The sequence below is a fragment of the Perna viridis genome, chromosome 5, assembly GCF_037379345.1.
Source record: "Perna viridis isolate PV_CMFRI_1.1 ecotype Kerala chromosome 5, ASM3737934v1, whole genome shotgun sequence".
Classification (NCBI taxonomy): Eukaryota; Metazoa; Mollusca; class Bivalvia; order Mytilida; family Mytilidae; genus Perna; species Perna viridis.
The window spans coordinates 21,206,789-21,228,853 of record NC_142449.1 but is presented as its reverse complement, the minus strand read 5'-3'; the positions used below and the strand labels follow the sequence as shown (position 1 = coordinate 21,228,853).

The 22,065-nt window shown below is 31.8% G+C and overlaps 1 protein-coding gene across 5 annotated transcripts in view; it reads right to left on the bottom strand.

Annotated features, from left to right (window-relative positions):
• The window catches only part of LOC148616474 (cystathionine beta-synthase-like), a 31,281-nt gene that overhangs the window by 6,876 nt on the left and 2,340 nt on the right, over positions 1-22,065 (bottom strand). For 3 of the 5 annotated variants that reach the window (XM_088583540.1, XM_088583543.1, XM_088583538.1), the window contains exons 2-16: positions 20,631-20,762; positions 19,730-19,836; positions 18,147-18,281; positions 16,754-16,833; positions 16,031-16,165; positions 15,251-15,320; positions 14,562-14,653; positions 11,814-11,939; positions 11,348-11,432; positions 10,632-10,743; positions 9,789-9,869; positions 9,492-9,506; positions 5,364-5,498; positions 4,690-4,798; positions 3,453-3,537 (exon numbers count right to left, since the gene is read on the bottom strand). In XM_088583540.1, coding sequence (XP_088439666.1) covers positions 3,453-3,537; positions 4,690-4,798; positions 5,364-5,498; positions 9,492-9,506; positions 9,789-9,869; positions 10,632-10,743; positions 11,348-11,432; positions 11,814-11,939; positions 14,562-14,653; positions 15,251-15,320; positions 16,031-16,165; positions 16,754-16,833; positions 18,147-18,281; positions 19,730-19,836; positions 20,631-20,758 — 1,495 coding nt within the window. In that variant the 5' untranslated portion in view covers positions 20,759-20,762. The remainder of the gene's footprint in view (positions 1-3,452; positions 3,538-4,689; positions 4,799-5,363; positions 5,499-9,491; positions 9,507-9,788; positions 9,870-10,631; positions 10,744-11,347; positions 11,433-11,813; positions 11,940-14,561; positions 14,654-15,250; positions 15,321-16,030; positions 16,166-16,753; positions 16,834-18,146; positions 18,282-19,729; positions 19,837-20,630; positions 20,763-22,065) is intronic. The other 2 variants (XM_088583539.1, XM_088583542.1) reach the window with 1 other exon arrangement.

Below are 22,065 nucleotides of genomic sequence, written 5' to 3'. Positions count from 1 at the left end.
TTAGTAACAACAGCCATGTTTTTCGACCAATCAAAAATCCGGATACCCCAAGGAACATTCATACCAAGTTCGGTTCCAATTGGTCGAGTAGTGTCAGAGTAAAAGATTTTTGAAAGAATTAACATTAAAAATAGCAAAAAAATGTCGAAAAAGGGCAATTTCTCCAACACGGCTTAACAGATTAAAATAAAAATTTCACCACAGATAGATCTCATCATACTGAACACTTTTAACCTATGTCAGAATTTAGCTAAACCTAACTGATATATGCAAGAAAACTACTGTCTGACTCCTATTTTTAGTAACAGCGGCAATGTTTTTCAACAAATCAAAAATCCCTACACCATTTCTATGCATGATACCCTAAAAAACATTCATACCAATTTTGGTTTCAATTGGTCAAGTAGTGTCAGAGGTGAAGAGTTTTGAAAAATTGTTAACGACAATGACGAAGACAGACAACAAGGACGACGGATGCCAAATGATTAGTGTTACAAAACGTAAAAAATCAATTTCGTGTGTACTATTTTTTGCAGTTTTCTGTCCACCGCGAAAATTAGTACATTTACAGTAACTGTAAAAATTAGATGCAACCATCAAACTTCTGACTTGTTTAACTAAAAATTGTTGGTTTCATAATATAAGGTAACATTAAGGCCTTTGAATATATGTATGAAAGCAGCCTTTAATAAAGAAATAAATCATGGAAACTCTGTTTTATCATTGTTTTAACATGGGCTGACCATTTATGCCACTTTATTTTACCCCACACAATAACAAGGGGTAAAATATCCTCATAAATGGTCAGCCTGTGGTAAAACAATGATAAAATGGTGTTTCCATGATTTATTTAAATTCTAATAGGATAATTACAGTACTTTTTTACATTGTGACCTATTACTGTAACCTTAGACCTGCCATATTTGTCAATACTTGGCTGTACACTTTATGCTATGTCAATTGAAATGTTCAATAGTGAAACTTTGTTCTGTATTTTTTATGATGACGGAAAGGGCGAATTAAGTAGAACAATGTTAGATATGGCAATAGTTGTTTGCATTATAAGGTCACAATGTTTCACACATGGACTGGTACAATGTTTCATTCATTGACGATTGTTATTGTTTGTTTTCATACATGATGGCGCACGTGGCGAGTGCTACCGTGTACGTGTGTAAGTGATTTTAACAGAACAGAATATAATTTTTCAAAAACATAACATTTAATATTTTTATCAAATATGACTTTGATGTTCATTCATGCTATTGAAATGAATGAAAACAACTGATACACATCAGAATGTTACATGTATTTGATTACATGATAATGGTGGGTAGTAATTTACACACACACAAGCCACGCCCAATAAGTTGTGTGCTGCTCATATAGCAATCGAAAATCAACCACAATTGTGGTCTCAAAGCCTTTTAAGGACGTCGTATTAGAACAAATGATTAAATTGCTGACAAATTGGTAGATTTCAGGCAGCCAGCCAAATTTCCATACTTGTACATGTAAAGGCATTTTAAGTGAAAATAGAGGTTCAAACATATTTTACTAGCATGCTAAAATTCCTGGCCCGCTCTAATGCAATTCTTTCTTTTGCTTAAAACAGTTTATGATGGTTCATGTTCCTCAAGTACAGACTATACAGTTATGTGAAAATTGTTATTGATTACACGAGTATATATCAGGCATAATGCATCATAATAAGTCATTTTTTTACAAATCTCATTATTGTTGATGAAAATGCTTAATAAGTCATTTTATCACTTTTTTTTGTGGTAATATCTTAGTCTTCCAAACTCTGACTTGTACATGTACTTAACTTTTCCAACATAATTCTTGACTTTTCAACTCAATACTCAATTTTCTTGACTTAATATTGAATATGAGCCTTCTAAACAGCTGTTTAAGTCAGCTAAACAGACAGTTCTTGATAACCAGAGCAGCCTTGGAAGTTCTTGAACATAATGCAATGTTTTGAAAATGTTGTTTAACCATAAACAGACATGTATATATTCAGTATATGTCATTACAGAAAAATGTTGCACAAAAATCTCACTCATAGGGAAGATTTAAAGAGGAAGATCTCACTCTTTTGAGATCCTGGAGGTTGACAGGTATGATATTCAGCTTTAATAATTGTACTCAATATCCAACCGTTTAACTTGATACTCAATTTTGGTGAACCAACACTATAGTCTTTTGTGATTCAATACTCAACTTTTTCAACTTGATACCCGACTTTTCTGACCCAATCCTAAACTTTTTAAACTAGATACTTTTTTGACTCAAAATTCAACTTTTCTGACTCGATACTGGACACTAAACAATGAAAAACCCCAACTAAATACAAGCGCATACATTTATGTTAGCTAGGAGTCTAAATTAAAATAATATATCCAGTAATCAAGAATTGGTCGACTTACCTAATTCACAAGAAGCTTAATGAAATTTTAAATATAGTTTCAGACACAGGTTGTAAAATATTTCTTTCTAATAAAGCACGGTACGAGATTAAAATAGAACAACTCAAAACCAAAAAAGTAATAAAGTGCTTTTTTGTCAAACCCTTCTTATTAAATGCTTTTGCAGCTGAAAATGAGTATTCTGAAACTTATTTTGATTATTTATAATAAAAATCTTCCTTGTATGTTAACAATGAAAAATCGTTAAATTTAAATTACAAACAAAATGGGAAATTTTATCTTATATAAGTCATTACATACATCCTGTGGCAATTTTATCATGCTTCAGAATGAAAATTAACCCATTTATATAGCTTCTTATCTTAACATGAGGTTTAAGTGTGAAAATAAGTTTCTTTCCTTCAAATTTTTGCAGGAAATACTGCATCGAGATAGATAAATTGACCAATTGCAATCAAGTGCACACATTTGATCTTTGGTCTTTCAAAATTCTACAGCAATCTATGTCTATAAATTTTTTTTCACACATCAACCTTCTTACAGTCAAAAATCATTTTCAAAATTTCAAGGGCAATAATACAACCTTGACCTAATGAAGACTTTTTAATAACAACCAATAACAACATAGTTTTCCATAACACAAAAATGATAAAGATATTCTGGAAATGGTGTTGTTATTGGTAACAGTGTTCTAAAATATTAAAGGCTGCCATGCTTCATGCTAAATCTCCATTATCAATATATCTTTATACATTCACGGCATGAACACTTGTGCCAAATCCTCTATGTACAATTAATCCATTGATTTCAGAGAAGAATACAGTTGAAAGAGTTTACAGTGATGATGACATGTTCCAAGTGTTGTTAATAGCCCACTCCGGCCTTTAATCCAGGTTAGCTTATAATATCATTTCATATAAATAAACAGACCTGTTTATGATATGTAATGACAATCCAAATTTTAGGGAAAGGTAAACACCACAGGAAAAAAAAGTTTTACTTATCTTTATTCATACTTACATTGTCTTTGGTCATGTACAACAACAACAAAATGGTCTGTGTCCAATATTCTAGATATCTGTCCCAAGGAAGTATCCATGTGTACCTGGAAATGATCAATGTTTGTTTACAGTTTCTTGGTTGTCATTGTTTTTTATGTTGATCGTTATTCAATTGACCTTTTTCTGTAGATTAGGTTGATTTTAGCCTTTTATGAGTAGTTTCACTTCATTTATTTTTGGACCTTTACGGCTTGTATTATGTTATGGGTTTTGCCCATCATTGAAGACTATGTGGTGAACTGTTGAAGTTAAATTGTTTGATGCTTGGCTTTTGGTGGATGACCATTGGTAATCTTACCACATCTCCTATTTCTATATTGTATACTCTATAGAGATATGAGAAATATCAGAAAAGAAAAGGATCATCAATACATGGAAGACTTCTCATGACATATTAACTGATAAGGGAATCAACCTGATATGGTTTATGCAGTAATCACATCTTCATGTTTAGAAAGACTATGGAGGATCCAGATTTTGGGTAAAGAAAAGGAAGCTTATTTAAATCAGGATGAGCCATTAGATTTTGGAGCCCCAAAACTACCTACAAAAAAGAAACCCAGTATCTCCCATTCTAATGTCCAAATGATACGATTCTGTTTTAATGTATCCCAAAGAAAAGTGTTACAGGAATGGATAGTTCTTGTTCTCCAGCAAGTGTTTTTATTTCCTAGCTAAGGTACTTTGGACATCAATTTGAAACAGGGTTAGAAATTAGAATAGCCCTGTTGATGAAAACTATCCCAGATCTATCAATATGATTTGATATCTTTACAAATACTGCATTTTTCTATTGAAAACAAAATATTTTCTGAATTTTGATGAACCTCATATTATATTAATTTAAAGGGTTATTTATAGATTCAAATTAGTCTTGGTCCAAGGTGCCTCAATTCTGTCCTAGGACCTACTGATTTTCAATACCTCAAGGGTTCAAATTAGTCTTGGTCCAAGGTCCCTCAATTCTGTCCTAGGATCTTCGAAATTTCCTCCACCTAGGTTTAAGACCTCTTTTAAAAACACCTCATTGGGAACTCCTGGGTTTCATTAGATTGATCATTGGTTTGAAACTTGGAATAGGCCAGAAACTTCGTGCCCTTGAAAGTAAATCTGAACCCTTGATACCTTGGTGACTAATTCAACCATTTTATTCTTAGAATCCAATCAATGTTGCTGATGGGAAAACTTTGACTTACCTTTTTGAACTGTTTGTACATAACAGAACTGACTTCATCAGATGGTTTGACCTTTGCCCTTACAACCTGAGACATCATGTTACCAACAGTCAACATGCCTAAAATTAATCTAAAATAAAACAAGTTTATACAGGTAAACCATAATTATTATATCACTTATAGCACGAAAACCTTACAATAATTTATGTAAAAAATGTATAACATCATTACAAAAGATTTTCTGCGGGAATCATTACATAACAACTATCAAGAAATTCTCAACTCCATCATGAAATAATCAACTCAATAAAAAAAAAACATTATCAATTAGGTAATGATATACTCAAAGAGTAATCAAGGGAAGAGAGATTTTAGCAGAAATCAAAAGAATATAATCCAGGGACAAAGACTAGACATGGAAAATGAATAATCACAACAAAGAACACAAAGCGAATAAAATAATACATAAAAAGTAAATGGGCAACTCAGACTCCACTAAAAAACTAAGTAACACATTATAAACAACATCATGAAATACTCAATAAACTTATACCATTATGCCAATGTAACATAAGAACCAAGGGTAGTGCTACAGCATCTTTTTCTGTGAAAGTAGATAAATATACAGATAGCTGAAACAGCAGCAAATGATCCTTTCTACAAATCAAAGAATGGTAACCATAGAAACTATATACCCTGATTCATTGACAACTGGTACTTGGTCAAATCCTTCTGTGTTTAGTAATTCTAAGGTTTCTTGGATGGTGACTGATGGTGTCACAGTCAGAGGGGCTTTCAGATCAAGACTGCTCACAGGAAGGCTCCACCACCTACAAAACAATAAATAGAAACAATTTGTTTATAACATATGGAAATCAGATGCAGGAAACCACATAAAATGGTCAGAAAAAGGAAAACAAGAAATAACCAACATATCAGAGAAAATCTCCCATAATTACAGCTAGTAATATAGTTAACTTCAGGGACAAGAATGGATCTTCCCATGATTCATTACCTGAATAATGTCTTCAGCAGAGTAAGCTGATTAATAAGGAAATTTAAACTTTCTTTCATTTCATAGGTTTTTAAATCTTTAGTTTGACACAAAGTTTAAATTCCTTATTGAACTGCCATTAACTACCCAAGGAAACATCAGGTAGTTGTCACTTATAGACCAACTCTATTCTCTGAAATAATCCATATTACTTGAAATAAAATTTGGGTCTTCATCCCAGTCTGTTTTCACTAAAAATACTGACAAATATGATTTAAATGTTTAAGTATCATTCTGTGTAAGAATCAGGCAATGAGTGGTACATTATTTTTCTCAATTTGGTCTTTTTGCCTCAAATATATTCAAATACATCTAAACAAACAAACCGAAAAGCTATTTAAATTTATCCTGAAGCATTGGTGACGTAGATATTTTTTGACTGCTTATATAAGGAAAAGGTTCTTGAAAATTTTCCCGCCATTTTTCCATAGTGTATTCAGCTAAATTTGAACTATCAACATCTTTAAAAGGGCAAACTTTACAAACACTTTGACAGTAATTTCTTGACGTTATGAGGTATAAATACTTGGATAATGCAATAAAATCTCTGTGTATTGTTACTCCATGTGACACACCCTATACACATTTTGCCTGATTCTTAGAGAGAGAAGAACTTAAATGTATTTTTCAAAACATGTATCATGTTATTTATAGATTTGTAATATGTATTTCAATCTAATTACATTATAAGATATATAGGTTTCATGTTCTGAGATCGTGGCCTATATGGGTCCTTCATTGGAATACTGAAGATATCCTATTCTATTGTTGAAAGCTAAAGGCACTTAAGTAGTAAAAATTAAGCAATGCCAGCTTGTAAGCACAGAAAACCGATTGGGATTTCTAGAGGTCACTAAAATTCTAAACACAACATTTAAAAACTGATGTAAGAAAAGACATTTAACCTGGATTGATCCCAGTTACCATGGTTACAATATATAAAATAATTGTATAATGTGATACAAAACAGAATATATCATATGGATTTAAACAAAGATTAATGAATTTGGAAAATACTTAAATGAGGTACTAATTTTCATAGAATTTGAATCTCTTGATTCTTTCAACTGTTTTAATTGCTACAATTTTGTATACTAACTATCCATAAAAATTAGAACCTATGTGATTCAATCCTGACAAGGAGACCATGCATATATCAAACCAGTTACCACACAACATGTATCATTTCATTATAAAGCCAATTTTATTTATTCTAGTTGGTTTACAGACATCAATCAGGAAAAAACAGGGAAGGTCAAAATATGAAATTAATTTGCAGTCAAGTTTCATTTACTATTCAGCAGTTAACGATAATTATTTTTCAAATGAAAACCAAAATATCTAAAAATTGATGTTAGAAACAGATATAGTGATCTGTATTGTTACAAGATTTGTTAAAAAAAGTATGTGGTCAGTATAACACACACACACACACACACACACACACAGAGGATGATCCTATATATCCCATGAACTTAGTTATTTGGAAAACTATGTATTCCCATTTAAGGCAGCATGTATTCTTTCACTTTGACTGATGAAGTGTCATTTCCTTCTCATTTATTTTGAACAACCACAAATATAGTACACTGTCAGCCTTCTCACAGTCAAATCAGAAGATGTACAGTTACTAACTCACTATCTATGGCCATGCACAAGTTTCTGGTACCTGTTATTATAGTTTTAATGATATCTAGTAACAGTATAAAAAATACTGTCTATATGAATACTTTACTGAACATAAACATAGGGCCATTACAAACACATACATTCACACAACACATGATTAGGTCTAAAAAAAAATTATTGTGTTTTCGGTCACCCTACCAACCCTCCTTCAGAACCTCTTACCCAAAAGTTTTTATTTGTGACATTGAAAAAAAAAATTAAAAAGCATATAGACTATAGTACAGAAAAAAAGAAGAAAATATTGCCTGGATGGAAAAACAAAGAGTTAGAAATACCAGTTGTTTATATTTAGAATAGACTGTGACGTGAGTGCGCTCTTCCCTATGGACAAAGTCTATTACATATTAATCTTTGAATACTGGTTTTTATTGTATTCTGACTTTGGTGTCGCACTTACTTCATTTCAAAATTAAAAACAAATATAAATGGAAATGTTTAAAAATCCCAACCTACCAACCCTAAAAAATTTTAAATGGGCGATCGGAAACACAACATTATTTTTTTTTGGCCTTATTCACTCGTCAATTGGTCAATGTTCTTGACATTAACCAATTGGAGTTTAAGTGTGGTTATCAAATGAAATTAATAAAAGAAAAAAACATCATTTATATTTTAGTGCATTAATTGATTACACCATGGTGACCCTAAGAATACATGAACTTCATAACTAAAATGAAAGTGTTAATGAATGAGGGCATTTGAAGTGTAAACTACCAATGCCGAGGCTACTCAAGGGAAGACAAGGAGCAGAAAAAGAAGTGACAAAATATAGTTCTTACTTACAAGGCTACTGAATAGTACACAAGGAACAGAAATGTAAATATAGTTTTAAGTAATGAAAAATCTTTTACAAACCCACCAAAATAAAAAAGAGTGGTACATTGAAATTTTCATTTCAAGTCTGTCAACTAATAACTGGTAAGTACATTATCAGAAAATTGTTTTGATTGTCAAAAAAACCAAGTCAAAGGACATTGATAGTTAAATATTTTAGATATTGCTGAATGTTTGAAAGCTGTATGTATCCTTTAGCAGTTAGGCTGCATGGGAAGAGCTGAATGTCATCAGAGTTTTAGATGAACAACACATTTGTGGCTCATAAGTATGTTTACACAGGTAAAACTTTCACATGGCTTTAATACGAAATTCATGAGATTTTCACCTGAATTGAGCAAATAAAATTCACATTATTTTTTCACATCAAGTTTGAATTAAGTGCCAGTCTCTGTAAGAATCATGCAGTGGGTTAAACATGGTATAAAAAAACAGTTTTGAAATTGTAATTTGACTATTTGCACCATCAGAATCAAGGAAAGAAGACAAGATTTTCATTATGGTAAATTGAGTTTTAATTTGAATGAAATACACTGAAAATGATCCTTTAAATGGCAGATAACTCTGTTGAAAGTCCTCTATCGAAAAATTTCTGAACAAATCCAGTGAAGCAGAGATCAAATAGTGGTCTTTTCAAATAGAAAAATCTCCCTTGTGTGAAATTATACTGTCAGATCAGTGGGTTTTTGAAATTTTGATATGCATGTTTCTGATTTTTTTCCTACTTTGCCTTATTCTTACAAAGACTTACACTTAAATAAATTTCATGAAAATCATTTTAATCTCAAGTGAAGCTCCATTCACATGAACAATATTTGATTGTGTACAAAGAGTGAAGGTGTGGGAACACTTTAAATGACTGACTGGAACGGATTGCTGATGTGGATTAATAGAGTAAGGCTGTTTCCTCTATAGAGAGAGATAGAATATTTTTCAGTCAGTTTTTTCAGCTTTTACATTTAAAAAGGTCAATGCAAAATAACACCAACCAAAAAAACTCACAATTTGTTTCTAACTTGCACATTTTATGTCATAAAAAGATAATTTAAAAAGGTTGAGGATGTGAAAAATACATTCTCCCCTGTTACACCATTAACATTATGATTATGTGATCTATAACAATAAATTGGACTAAAGTTAAAACAGAAGTAGGACTAGGAAACATGAAACCAGACTTATGGATGTAATGTGGAGTGAGTTAAATATTGCACATGGAAGACAATGAAAGTAAGACAGATAACTCTACCTCTTCACATCTGAGCTATATAAATAATAAAATAAATAGTATGAATTAGAAATATTTCATGAATTGCCAAATATTAACCCCCCCCCCAAAAAAAAAAAAAAAAAAAAAACCATTATAATTAATATTTTCTTTGTATCAGCCAAGTCACCCTAGCATTTAATATACAATGCATTATAAGAGCTTTTACTTTTTTAGTTGTTTCCCCAGTAATAAGCTTCATGGAACCACAACAGCCGTCTATCTTTTCCTGAATCATATTATCATTATTTCTATACATTTTATTGTATTAAATCCTACCATTCATCAGTAGATGGTATCTGGTTGTCTATCTGTAAGAAATCCCTCTGGCTCATCCAATCATCACTCAAGAATTTTGTCCTTAAATACAGAACAATAAAGTTTCATAATAGCTGATGTTGAAACTGATGATATAACAGCAACAAATACAAGATTTACTGTTTAATGATATCAATTAAAATTTGCTGCTATTTATTTTCATGACTAACATGATAATTTCATTAGACTAAAAGGACCTATTGCAATAATATATTTCTGAATATAAAATATCTATTCACAATTTTCTTTTATTTACCAAAATTTTTTTTCCTCACTCAGAATTTTTCGGCTGTTTGCTGATATGATGAAAGAGTCCAAGAGATACAATGTTTTATTTACACGTAAGAACACTCATGTGTTGTTGAAACCGAACTCGTTCACTTGTTCAGATAATTCGTAACACTGACATAGTATATGTTGAAATAACACAATTCAAATATTTATCTTTAAATAACTACAAAAAAGTTTTTTTTTAAAGTTTATTCTCAATCTGAGCATGTAAAAGACTGACACAAAAGTCTGCTGAAGTTTGCAAAATGACTGACATGGGCTGTCAAAATTTCCGGTACCTTGATTTCTGTGAATTTTGTTTGCTTACAACTTTAGTGAAAACATAAATTGCTCACATAAATAATATAGTTAATAGTGGGAGTGAAGCTGTCACAGGAAATGCAATGGAATTTTGATTCTTTGTTAAGACTTATTAACATGTTCCGTGTCATTAACCCCACTACCATGATATTTGTCACAACCACAGACTTTATAAACATGTACAAAATATTGTCTTAATACATATGTACATACATGTAATTTCTGACAGAATCTGGAAGAATGACAACACATCTTTGTCCCTTCTTCAAACCAAAGTCTTTAATGGCCTTTATAGCAGTATACATTGATGCTCCAGAACTTCCACCTAATCAGTAAAAAAGCAGATCAATATTTTTCACTACATCATACATGGGGATGGGAATAACAATATAAATCATTTATATCACTACCCTATCAGTTTCTGACAGCACAAGGTTGTAGTGCCCAACAAAACACCATATTGGACTTCAAACTTTGATTTATTTCTAATTTTGTCGCCAGATATTGTTACTTTCATATCTAATTTTCTTTAGGAGGGGCTCTATTTCAAGTCTGAATCTCAGCCATATTCCATATAAGACCCCACCTTTTTGTGTAAACTTGTAACTTTCTCAGAGCACTTAAATGTCCTACTCAATAAAGCATGGAGACCAATTTTCTTTCCTTGGCAGCAGAAACTTTACAGTGTGCAGTAAGCTGAAAACTGTAATAAGGTCAGTAAATCATTTTTCTTGCATGTACAAAAAAAGTGCTACCTTTAATGCATGAGGAGGACTACAGGTCAAGTCATGTGATCAAGATTAAATATTGTAATCTCCTTATTTCTAGCCATACTTTAATCATGTGACAAAGATTTTTCAGCAGCACACCATGTTCACCAAATTTTATATCTCTACAATAAGTTCAAAGGAGTCTTTTGTTTTACTTACCACACAGTAGCCCCTCTTCTCTGATCAGTCTTCTGGACATGATGAATGAGTCCTTATCAATAGTCTTATACCACTTGTCTACTTGCTACAAAACAAACCAATCAATACAAAAACCATATACAGAAAATAATTTAATACAGTTAGATTTTTTGTCCTTTATTTACTTCAATTTCAAATAAATGCAAAATAAATATTCTGACAGGAGAACAAATACTTTAAATAACAGTTGTTATTATGGTATTTTTCATGAAAAACTTGATATATCAATATTTGCAACAATAAACAAATCACATTTTTCACTATGGTAAACAATGGGGAGTTATCATAACTCCAACCATAACTCATTAAAAAATTCACTCCAGAATGTTTTTGTTTATTATATTGGTAAACCTATACTATGTTGAAATAATCCTAACAAACAGCTATATGATATTTTTTGTAAATGATCTTTTTTGTAGAAACTCACAGATCTATCACAGACAGTAGGTAAAAAGTCATATCCAGTTCCTTCAACCTCATACCCAGTAATATCAGTCTGATTTAGGGATTGAGGCTCAGCAATGATAGAACCCTCAGGGTCCACACCAATTATCTGAAATTATTATGTGTGATATAAGATCAAGCAGTTATGTATCGATTCTGATAAAATGAAAACTGGTAGTCAGAAAACAGCCTAAAATAGTTTCACTGTGAAGATAACAAATAGTAAATGTTGGTAATCAATATACTGGTACTGTAAATGTACTATTTTTCGCGGTGTACCAACTTTTGCTATTTTTGTGGTGGACAGAAAACCGTGAAAAATAGTACCCACAAAATGGACTTGAAAACACTATATATTGCTAACTATTTTTTGATACCGCGAAAATTGATACCCAAGAATATGTTTATTTAACAGAATCCATAAAATTTAGCAACTGCGAAAATAAGCAACCACGAAAATTAATACTTTTACAATATACTGTATTTAACATTTCCATCAATATAAATTTTGTGTAATGTAGTTCGTTACAATTTTTACCAGATTGAAAGATTACCACAATCTTAACCCTGTAATGTTAACTATGAAATTTATTTTTGAATAGAATAAGTCATATTTTATCAGAGCATCTTGGCAACTTATTCTAATTTCTTTTAAACTATGAAGCCTTTTATCTATTGAGAATCAAGGGTGATATATCAAGGGAATTATTTTGCAAGATACAGGCAAAACACCAATTTTTTTTACGGAAATGGAGGTTTCAAAATTGTTTTGTCCTTATGTTAAATATGTCATCAATAAAAGTGATAGTTAAGGAAATAAGAAAACTGTATGACCAAGTTAAGTCTGGAGAATTTTTACATTGTGCTAATGTGACATCTATAATTAAGTTCATGAGTGATTAAGACTGCAAAATCATGTTCACCATGAACCAAAAAACCTATATTTTTAGACAAAGAATAATAATTTTCCCAATGAATCTACTTGTACTACATGAACCACTCTTTAAAAGTTTCATTGATTCAGCCTATTCCACACATCACAACTATCTTTTATATATAATTAAACACTAAAACAGTCAATACTAGAAAATTTAACAACTATCAAATTAATGTATATCTGCTGTCCTTTATGTAGAGGACTTATATAGGCTTAGCCTCCTGCCCAATCCATTTCAGCTTTACACTGAATAAAATACTGTTTAAATTGTCCTGCTATCACTTCCTCTGAGTTCATTTGAATTGACCAAAGCTAAAAATTAGGGTGAATTTTCTTATAAAATATACCCAGATGTCCATTCTGTTATAGTAATCATGATTGGCAAACTTATTGTGTTAGTCTAACTTAACTTTGTTCATTAACCAGAGCTTACGCTACTGGGAAATTTGCGCAAAATAGTCACCCTGGTGTCACTCACTTTGCCCTCAGGTGACACCAATAGCAAAGTGAAGTTGCCCTTTCATTTTCAGACAAAATAGGGACAGTACTCTGCCTTTTAGCAGTATTTTGATCAGAGTTATCCCTCTTCCAATAACAATTCAAATGAAAATGGCACCTGTTCAGGGCTTTCATTATCTTTTCAGTGAACAGGCTTTATAGAGAAAATGGACCGTCTACAACTTCAAAATATATCAAAGGGGGAATGGGGCCCATTGTGATTTTGAACTGTCCATTTCCACATTTTGAACTGTCTACATTTTGATAGTAGCCGGTCCTTAATGAAACCTCTGCCTGTTAAGAAAATAAATAGTAAAATCTTCAAAATCTATCAAATATTCAGTTACAACCAAGTATTTGAATCAGTGTTTAAGACAGGATACAGAATGAACATTCTTCAATCCAGCTTAAGATAATGCATGCATTATCAATTATATATCGTTATGAATCAGGCAAATTTGTAAAATGGTTTCTTGAACTTGGGTTTAATTGATCTCGATCGATAATTGAGTAGAAAACCCAAAGCGTTTCATTTGATCTTTATGTTTCTTAACTAAACAGTAATTTCTCCATTTCAACAGAACATTTTTTTAAGCTTGAGACAAGTTTGAACCAACCACTACAATATGTGTCAATTAAGTTTCAGTCTTGATCTCTCAGTAATCAATTTTGACCATGATTATTGATACTCTTGATCAGCTTATATCAAGAGACTGGATATTTTGCCCAAGTTTTCATTATGGATTAAGTGGAACTAGGGAGAAAAAACAGAACAAAATGAAAATTTAAACAGAATGTCATTGCCTGAAATTTTCGATTCCAGTGCTGCTAAAAAAGACCAAATCAACAGGACAATGCATTGCAAGAAGCATTGCTTTGCTCAATCATATATTAATTTTACAGTAATAAATTTGGTAAGGGGTAGAGGTCTAGAAATTCAATCTCAGTAATATATAATACAGTCAATCATTCAGTCCGACTGTTTTTATTTTGTCCAAAACTTTGGTTACTTACATAAAGAAAAAGTAACATTTATCTCAATAATAGAAAATAAGCATAAAAATATTGTGTGCATGTAAGAAACATATACCACACATTATTTTTTTAAAAAGCTTAAGTGAATGATGTGCATACTCATTCACTTCTCCCTGACCACTCCTACATTCTTCCTAGTGTATCTATGAAAGAGAAGTCACTTCTCCCTGTTTTACTCAAGTAGCTTCAGCCCTGTTAACTGTTATGGAGACCAATTAAATACAGGATCTAGTCCACAAAGATGCAGGATACATAACTTACCTTGCATTTTGGGCACTTCATTTTAATTTTCCTTGCAATTCCTGTCAGTGTACCACCGGTACCAGTTCCTAATACTACCATATCTAAGTCTCCTATGAATATCCAAGTACATTGGTATAATTAATGATATACTATTTTCTATACTTTTTCACGAAACTAACTAAAAACTTGTCAATACTGGTATATACAGCAATTCATCATACATCTTCCATACACTAATTAAACTTTTTCCAATGAGTATTCTAATGACAAAAAAAAAAATTATTAATGACTTGTATCTAACAAATGTATCCATTTGTTTGTCATTGAATTAATTCATTACTTTAGTTTCTCTAGATGCAAAATTATAGTAAATGATGCTTAAAGACAAGGAAGACACCTTGTGACTTTCATGTCAGCAGGTCAAAGGTCAAGTTTATAAGAATATCATGCTAGGTAGAAAACCTAGAGTATAAATATTGTTCCAATTACAGATTAATTACACTGACATCGTCCTTATTAGAAAATAATAAAGATCCTGGCTGTTTAAATTTTCAAATCAATAGGGACAGTATTTACCAATACTAATCTTTAGGTAAGAGCTGAGTCTCATGGTGAAGACTTCCATAATGTTATAAATATCTAAAAAATATCTATAACATCACCTTGTCTTAAAATGTATCTCAAATCGATCTCTTTTACATACTAACCATCACAGTCATTCAGTATCTCCTGAGCTGTACCATCAAAGTGAGCAATAGGGTTGCTTGGATTTCTATACTGAAGATAGTAAAACAAAGTTCAATGACATTGTATTTAAATTTGGAATATAGCTGAATTTTAATGAAAAATTTGGAATATAGCTGAATTTTAATGAATGGTAACTTTTTTGTGCTTAAATGATATATAAAGCCTCTAAAACTTTACAAACTAGATATAATAAGATGGAATTTATCTTTTGGACCAGTCATTTATAAATTCTAGTGAAAATCAGTGAGTCTAATAACCCACATACTTGATTCTATTTTCAATAACAAAATAAAATTAGTTTAGATATGATTTATTGAATATACATTTATAATTTATAATTTATAATAATGTATAATTTGACCTCAAGGTTAAAGTTCAAGGTTAAGGATCACTTGCTCAAGTAATATTGTCTTGTTTTTCTTTTCACAATATTAACAGTTCAGACAATTTTTGTTCGTAAAAAAAAAGAGACAAACAAAATTAGACCTCAAGGTGAAGACTATCAACCCTTGAATGCAACACATCATATTGAGGTTGTCTAGTCTATTTTGAAAGACAACAAAGTAATAGCTTAGACAAGCTGTTCTGCTGACAAACGGGTGGACAGACACACTTTGTGGGGGAGGGGGCACTAGCAAGTAAGTTTTTTTTAACTGTTTAAAAGCTGAGAGTAGTTTTTAACAGGGTTGCATTGTCACTCTCTTCATTTTCATAGGTCAATATATACATATAGAACCAACCTGATCTAAAATGTGTGAGTTTGGAATCTCTTCCATCAGTCTCTTAGCAACACCAATATGAGATTCTGGTGAATCAAAGGCAGCAGATGTTGGAGTTCTGACTATCTCAGCTCCAAGGGCTCTTAAAACATCAACCTATAACAATAATAAAAGAAAATAAAGTTAACTCATACCATGCATATCAATAAAACTGAACAATACATCACACTAGAAAGATAAATCATTTTTAATGTTTACATCCAAACTCATGACATGAACGTCAATTAATTCGATTTGTCATAAAGACTTTTATGATCAATTTGAGCAAAATTTTGTCAAACTAAACAAAACTGATGCTTTTGAAGAACACTGCTGTCAATGCTTCCTAACAGTTAACAAAGCAATAACAGAATCAAATTGAACACACATTCAATTGGGACTTGTGGTCAGGGATTTGCTTCTTATTTTGCTTTTACTAGGATGGGGTAATGTTATCTCTTCATTTTATCAATTCTAATGGCATTAATGGCCATTAGATGATGCACAAGGGACCAAATGTTATATATCCCGTTTTTGTACATTTCAAAATCTGCCACTGCATTGCAAGTGCTTTACAGATAGAAAAGGAAAAGTTGGGCTTCCTACATGGATCCACAACATTCAAGAGTAACAGTTGACCAAAACAATAGTTAGTTCAAGATTGTCCTGTATTCCTCTTAATTTCTGTTACATTGAGTTATCTACCTTTTCCCGACTCATTTTTTCTGGCATAACTATAATACACCTGTATCCCTTTACAGCAGCTGCCATTGCCAAACCAATACCTGTAAATACAATTTGGATATGTCTCTTGATGCAAAGACTACATACACTTTTGCTTTATTTTCAATATTGAAAAATCATTTCACTATCTAAAATGGTTACCACAAATCAATCTCTAATGATGTGCAAAATAGCTATCTGTGCATAAAAAAGGACGGTATAATTCCTAATTCTTATCTTGTCAAGAGAAAGTAATTGTTGAGAATTCAATTATCATACAAAACTTTCCAATATAAGGCAGAAAATTAACAAAATCTAGAGCACTATCCAATGAAACCCCTATTCAACCCTAATGTAAAATGAAATCCACAAAAGTACATTTTAAAATTATACAGAATGTATTAAAAAAACACAAAAATACATGTAAGGGATCCTACAAGTAAGTGCTTGAAGTCCTCACCTACATAAACCCAAATTTTAGAGAAACAGCAGAGAAAAAAAGCTTAAAATAATATAACTGAATGGGACCATTTGCTTATCCCGATTACAGATAAGAATTTAATATATATATATCCAACATATCTATTTGCTTTAATTGTAACTATGCCACTTCAGCCATTGAAAGTGGATTGTTTGTAGAGAGGCACCTGCTATCAACAACTCTATCTAAATAAAACAAGTACTATCTTTAGAAAAGATAGCCAACATATTTTCTTGCTTTCTTCATTCCAAAATTTATTTTGTGTACTGTGTGAACACTGTGCTATGTTTAGTAATTTTTTTATTTAATTAAACGAGATTGAAAATATTCTGGATATCAATGCCCCTAATGAAGCCTTGAATTTCACTTTTGGCAAATGAAGTGCAAGGTCGTAAGCTAAATCGGTTACATTGGCATGGTTTAGCATCATATGTATCACATGATGTCATAGTGAACACAATATCGACTGTGCCAGGACAAAAATAGCTTATATAGTTTTAGAGAAATTTTTTTAAACCAAGTTTGGTATGTGACACACTTTGTAGTTGACAATCTCCTTAATGATTAATTACAAAGTTATGAAGCAGACATAAAGGTTAGAGATGGACAAAGGTCATCCACTACTATTTAACAAGACCCTGTTAGGCCAAAGGAAGTAATAGTCTTGTTTCCTGCTCCCTGCAAGAAAAAATATGGTAGGTAGGTAAGGAAATCATTGTATTTTTCAAAAACATTTTAAATTGAGTTAAAGAAAAAAAATCTAGACGTTAAAAGTGCTTGAGTCAAAATGGCCATAAAATGCTTAGGATAGGTGGGCTAGCATGGAAAGACAGTTTTTTGCCTTTTCATATCAGGGGTTATACATGTATAACAAAATATCCAATAATAGCGAACCTGTATTTCCTGAAGTCGGTTCAATCAATACATCTCCAGGTTTTAGGATACCCATTTTTTCAGCATCTTCCACCATTCTATATCCTATTCTGTCCTTTACACTGCCACCAGGGTTGAAAAATTCACACTTAACCACTGAAATGTACAATTCAAATCAACTATTTTGCTGTACATGTGTATAATGTTGTTTTGGGGCTAGCTGCAGCTTGCCCTGTGAAGGCTTCCTCTTCAATCATTAAAGACATTGCGTGGCCTTGAGCTGACATTTTTCATCCCAGTGGGGTTATTGTCCCTTTGACACATTCAACATATCTATTGTTGTTATAATCAAATCAATTCACACAAAGCAAAAGAACAGTTTCACTATGATTTTTTTCCTACTTCTTGAACAGCTACATATTTTGCCTTATCACATCGTAGACAATGTGAAATGAACTAGTGATTCAAAAATTTGCCGTTGTGATGGTGACCCATTGTCGAAAAAATTTGATCAGTTGAAAGCAATATTGTGACATTTCTTACATTGTTCTCCCCTAACAACAAGTGATGTCATGGAGGGACAACTGCTTAAATTTCTGCCATGGCAGATGCCCAATGTCAAGTGGCCAAATATACCAGAGGAATCATAGAGAAAATGGTTTTATACCTCATGAAATTTGAATAATGCAAAATACATGCCAAGGCTTGTTTGGTATGATTTAGAATTTGAATAACTTTGGTTGAGCTGATATTTTGCAATAATCAACTTTCACACATTAGGAAACCTATAAATTTAGCATCTTGTGAAATCCTTATGTCTCTATACTACATGTCATAGGGTTTACATTCATGTACAGACAAATAATGAAAATACAAAGATCAACATTCCAAAGTCCCTCACTTCATTTTTAAAAACAAATACACCCTGGTAGTTTATTTTGTTGCAATAACTGAATTTGATTTGTACATGTATTAAGTCTTCTGATTGGTTGGTTTTCTTTGAGCAACATCGTTTTTTTTTTTATATAACCTAACCTGGTACTGTAATGTAATTTTAATTAAAAAATACATGGACTGGTCTGCCGTCCGCAATTCAAACAAGATGCCACATGCTACATCATGATAAGAATACCCCAATCAACCATTTCAGTCAAAACTGGGAAAGATAGACACAATACATGTCATCATACAGAAGCAATATACCAACTGTAAGAGAATTCCTTGTATTACATGCCGCGAAATCTATTATGCAGCACCTAAAAAACTATGAAGTGGATCGCTTAACAGGAAGTAACAAACCTGAAAAGAGGAGACACTGTACAAGTCATCATAAGACAGCAATATACCAAATATCTAAGCATTTCCTCCAATAGAAGCTGAGAAATCTGTTACAAAAAAGTGTAACAGACAGACAGACAAAGTGATTGCAATATAGAGTGTATAGTAATTTGGAATGGATTTGATTAGATACCAAATTATAAAATTTCCACAAATTATGCTTGCAAAACTAATGCTGGGAAAACTTATATATATATACAGCTTAGTGGTTCATGAAGTGTAAACTGTTCCAATGATGGTTAAAAAAAATCCTTAATAATACTCACAAATTTCACATTCAATTCCATCTTTCTTCGGTATATTGTTCAGTTTTACTAATGGAGTGTTTCCTATGTTGTGCAAAATACTTGGAAGAATCTTTGGTCTTGGTGTCCTAAAAATAAATCATAATCAGTATATCAAGTTCACTGAAAAAGAAAGTTGATTTACACTGTATTAAATTATTTCAATAAAAATGTCTCTACTTTACAAGTGGTAATATGATCTGGTCCAGAAAGATGATTTCCCAAAATTGGCAAAATACCCCTTTCAATATACAGCATATACATTATTGTGTAGTACATTGTATCTATGCCTATACAGACCCATGTAAACTGTAGATAAAATATTTTGTTTACTTTTAAACTGAATTCATGAGGTTTGGGGGTTTACATTTTTTTTCAAATGGACCTGTTTGAATCCATTAAGGAGGTAGACCTAGGGTAAGGGACACAACTCTAACAAATCATAGGAACGTTTGTATTCAGCATTTACATGTTGTAACATCAATCTGGCGAAAACATCAAAACAACTTGGACTGATTTCATTTGGTTTCAAATGAAAGCTTGATAGGTTTTGGTGAAATTGAATATGATACAAGCATATCACTGATTTCAAAAGTTATAACCCTTATTCTATGTCTACCTCCTTAAGCTACTTTTGAATAAAGTCTTCAAACTTTTTTGACAAGTCATTACTTAATGACTTTAATTTTAAAGAACACAAAAATTGAAATAATAAAGCAGCTGACATCAATATAAAAAATATCAACTCTCTAAATTTGCTGGTATGCATTTTTTTTATAGTCTAAATTATGAATGATAGCCGTATGGACAACAGTATACCACAACATGTTCAATTTGAAAATGGTTAAAATTAATTTCAATTCATTTTACACTGAATACTTACACTTCTTTATGGACATGTGGCGATTCATCCATTGACTTAGCCTGGTGAAATGTACATTTGCTTGGTAGATCCGGCCTTTGCCATTTACGGAATGGACTTTCAGATGCATGCTTACCATCACCAGACATTTTACTGAAAAAATCAAAAGTTAACAGTTACCAGTAGTGTTACAGGAGTTGAACTAAATAGATATTTACACTGACTTATTTTAGCTAGCATTGAAAATATCCATTAGTTACCAAGTTTACATTAATTTCTTACGATCACCCAGTATTTCCTAAGCCATAGTACTTAGCCATTAAATCCAAATCAAATTGCAAGTGGTCAGTGAAAACTATTCCTAAGAGAATAAAAGAACAGCATTCCAATGTCCCCAGCGTACAACAAAAAGTGTGGAAAACTTTAAATTCACTGAAGTTTTCTAAGTCCAAGGACTGTAACTTCTGTAAAAATCATTCAACCATAACCAAAGTCAAACTTAGTCTGTAACTTCTAATGGTAAGACTACACACATGTACAAAAGATAAAATCAATTGATAAAGTGTTACAAAAAAAGTGCCGAAAACTTTAAAAATTCAGTGAAATTTTCGAAGTTCAAGGGCCATAACTTCTGTAAAAATCATCAACCATAAATATAGTCAAACATAATTTGTAACTTCTCACAGTAAGCCTGCATACAAAACATAAAATCAATTGGTAAAAGCATTACAAAAAAATGTGGAAAACTGTAAATTCACTGAAATTATATAAGTCCAAGGGCTATAACTACCATAAATATCATTTAACCTTAACCAAAGTCAAACTCAATCTGTAACTCTTCATAATAAGGCTACATACCAAAAACAAACTTATTTGGTAGGACATTTACAAAAACAAGAGGCTCCCAGGAGCCTGAATCACTCACCTGGTTGAATTTTGCCTTTTAAAGCCAATAAATTTAACAAGAAGTTGTCCAACAATTTTCACTCAAGAAGTCATTGGTAGGGATCATTTCAACAATTGAAAGTTTCTTTTAATCTATCATACATGTAGTTTTCAAGACATCGACTGAAAACTGTAAAAAAAAGAAGTTACTTTTCCCCTTTCAAGGGCAATAACTCTTACAAGGAGTCGTCTGACAACTTTTATCCCTGAAGACTTTTGTAGTCCTAATGATAAGGATGATTTCAGCTCTGAAAGAATTTGGCTACACCTAACAGTTTTGGAGATATATGCGAAAAACTACTGTCTGACCCCTATGTTCTATTTCTAGTAACAGCGGTCATGTTTTTTGACAGATAAAAAAATCCCCAAATCAGTTCTATGCAGGATACACCAAGGAACATTTATACCAAGTTTGGATCCAATTGATCAAATAGTGAAAGAGGAGAAGATTTTTGAAAGAAATAACATAAAAAATAGCAAAAAAAACATCAAAAAAGGGCAAGAACTCCAA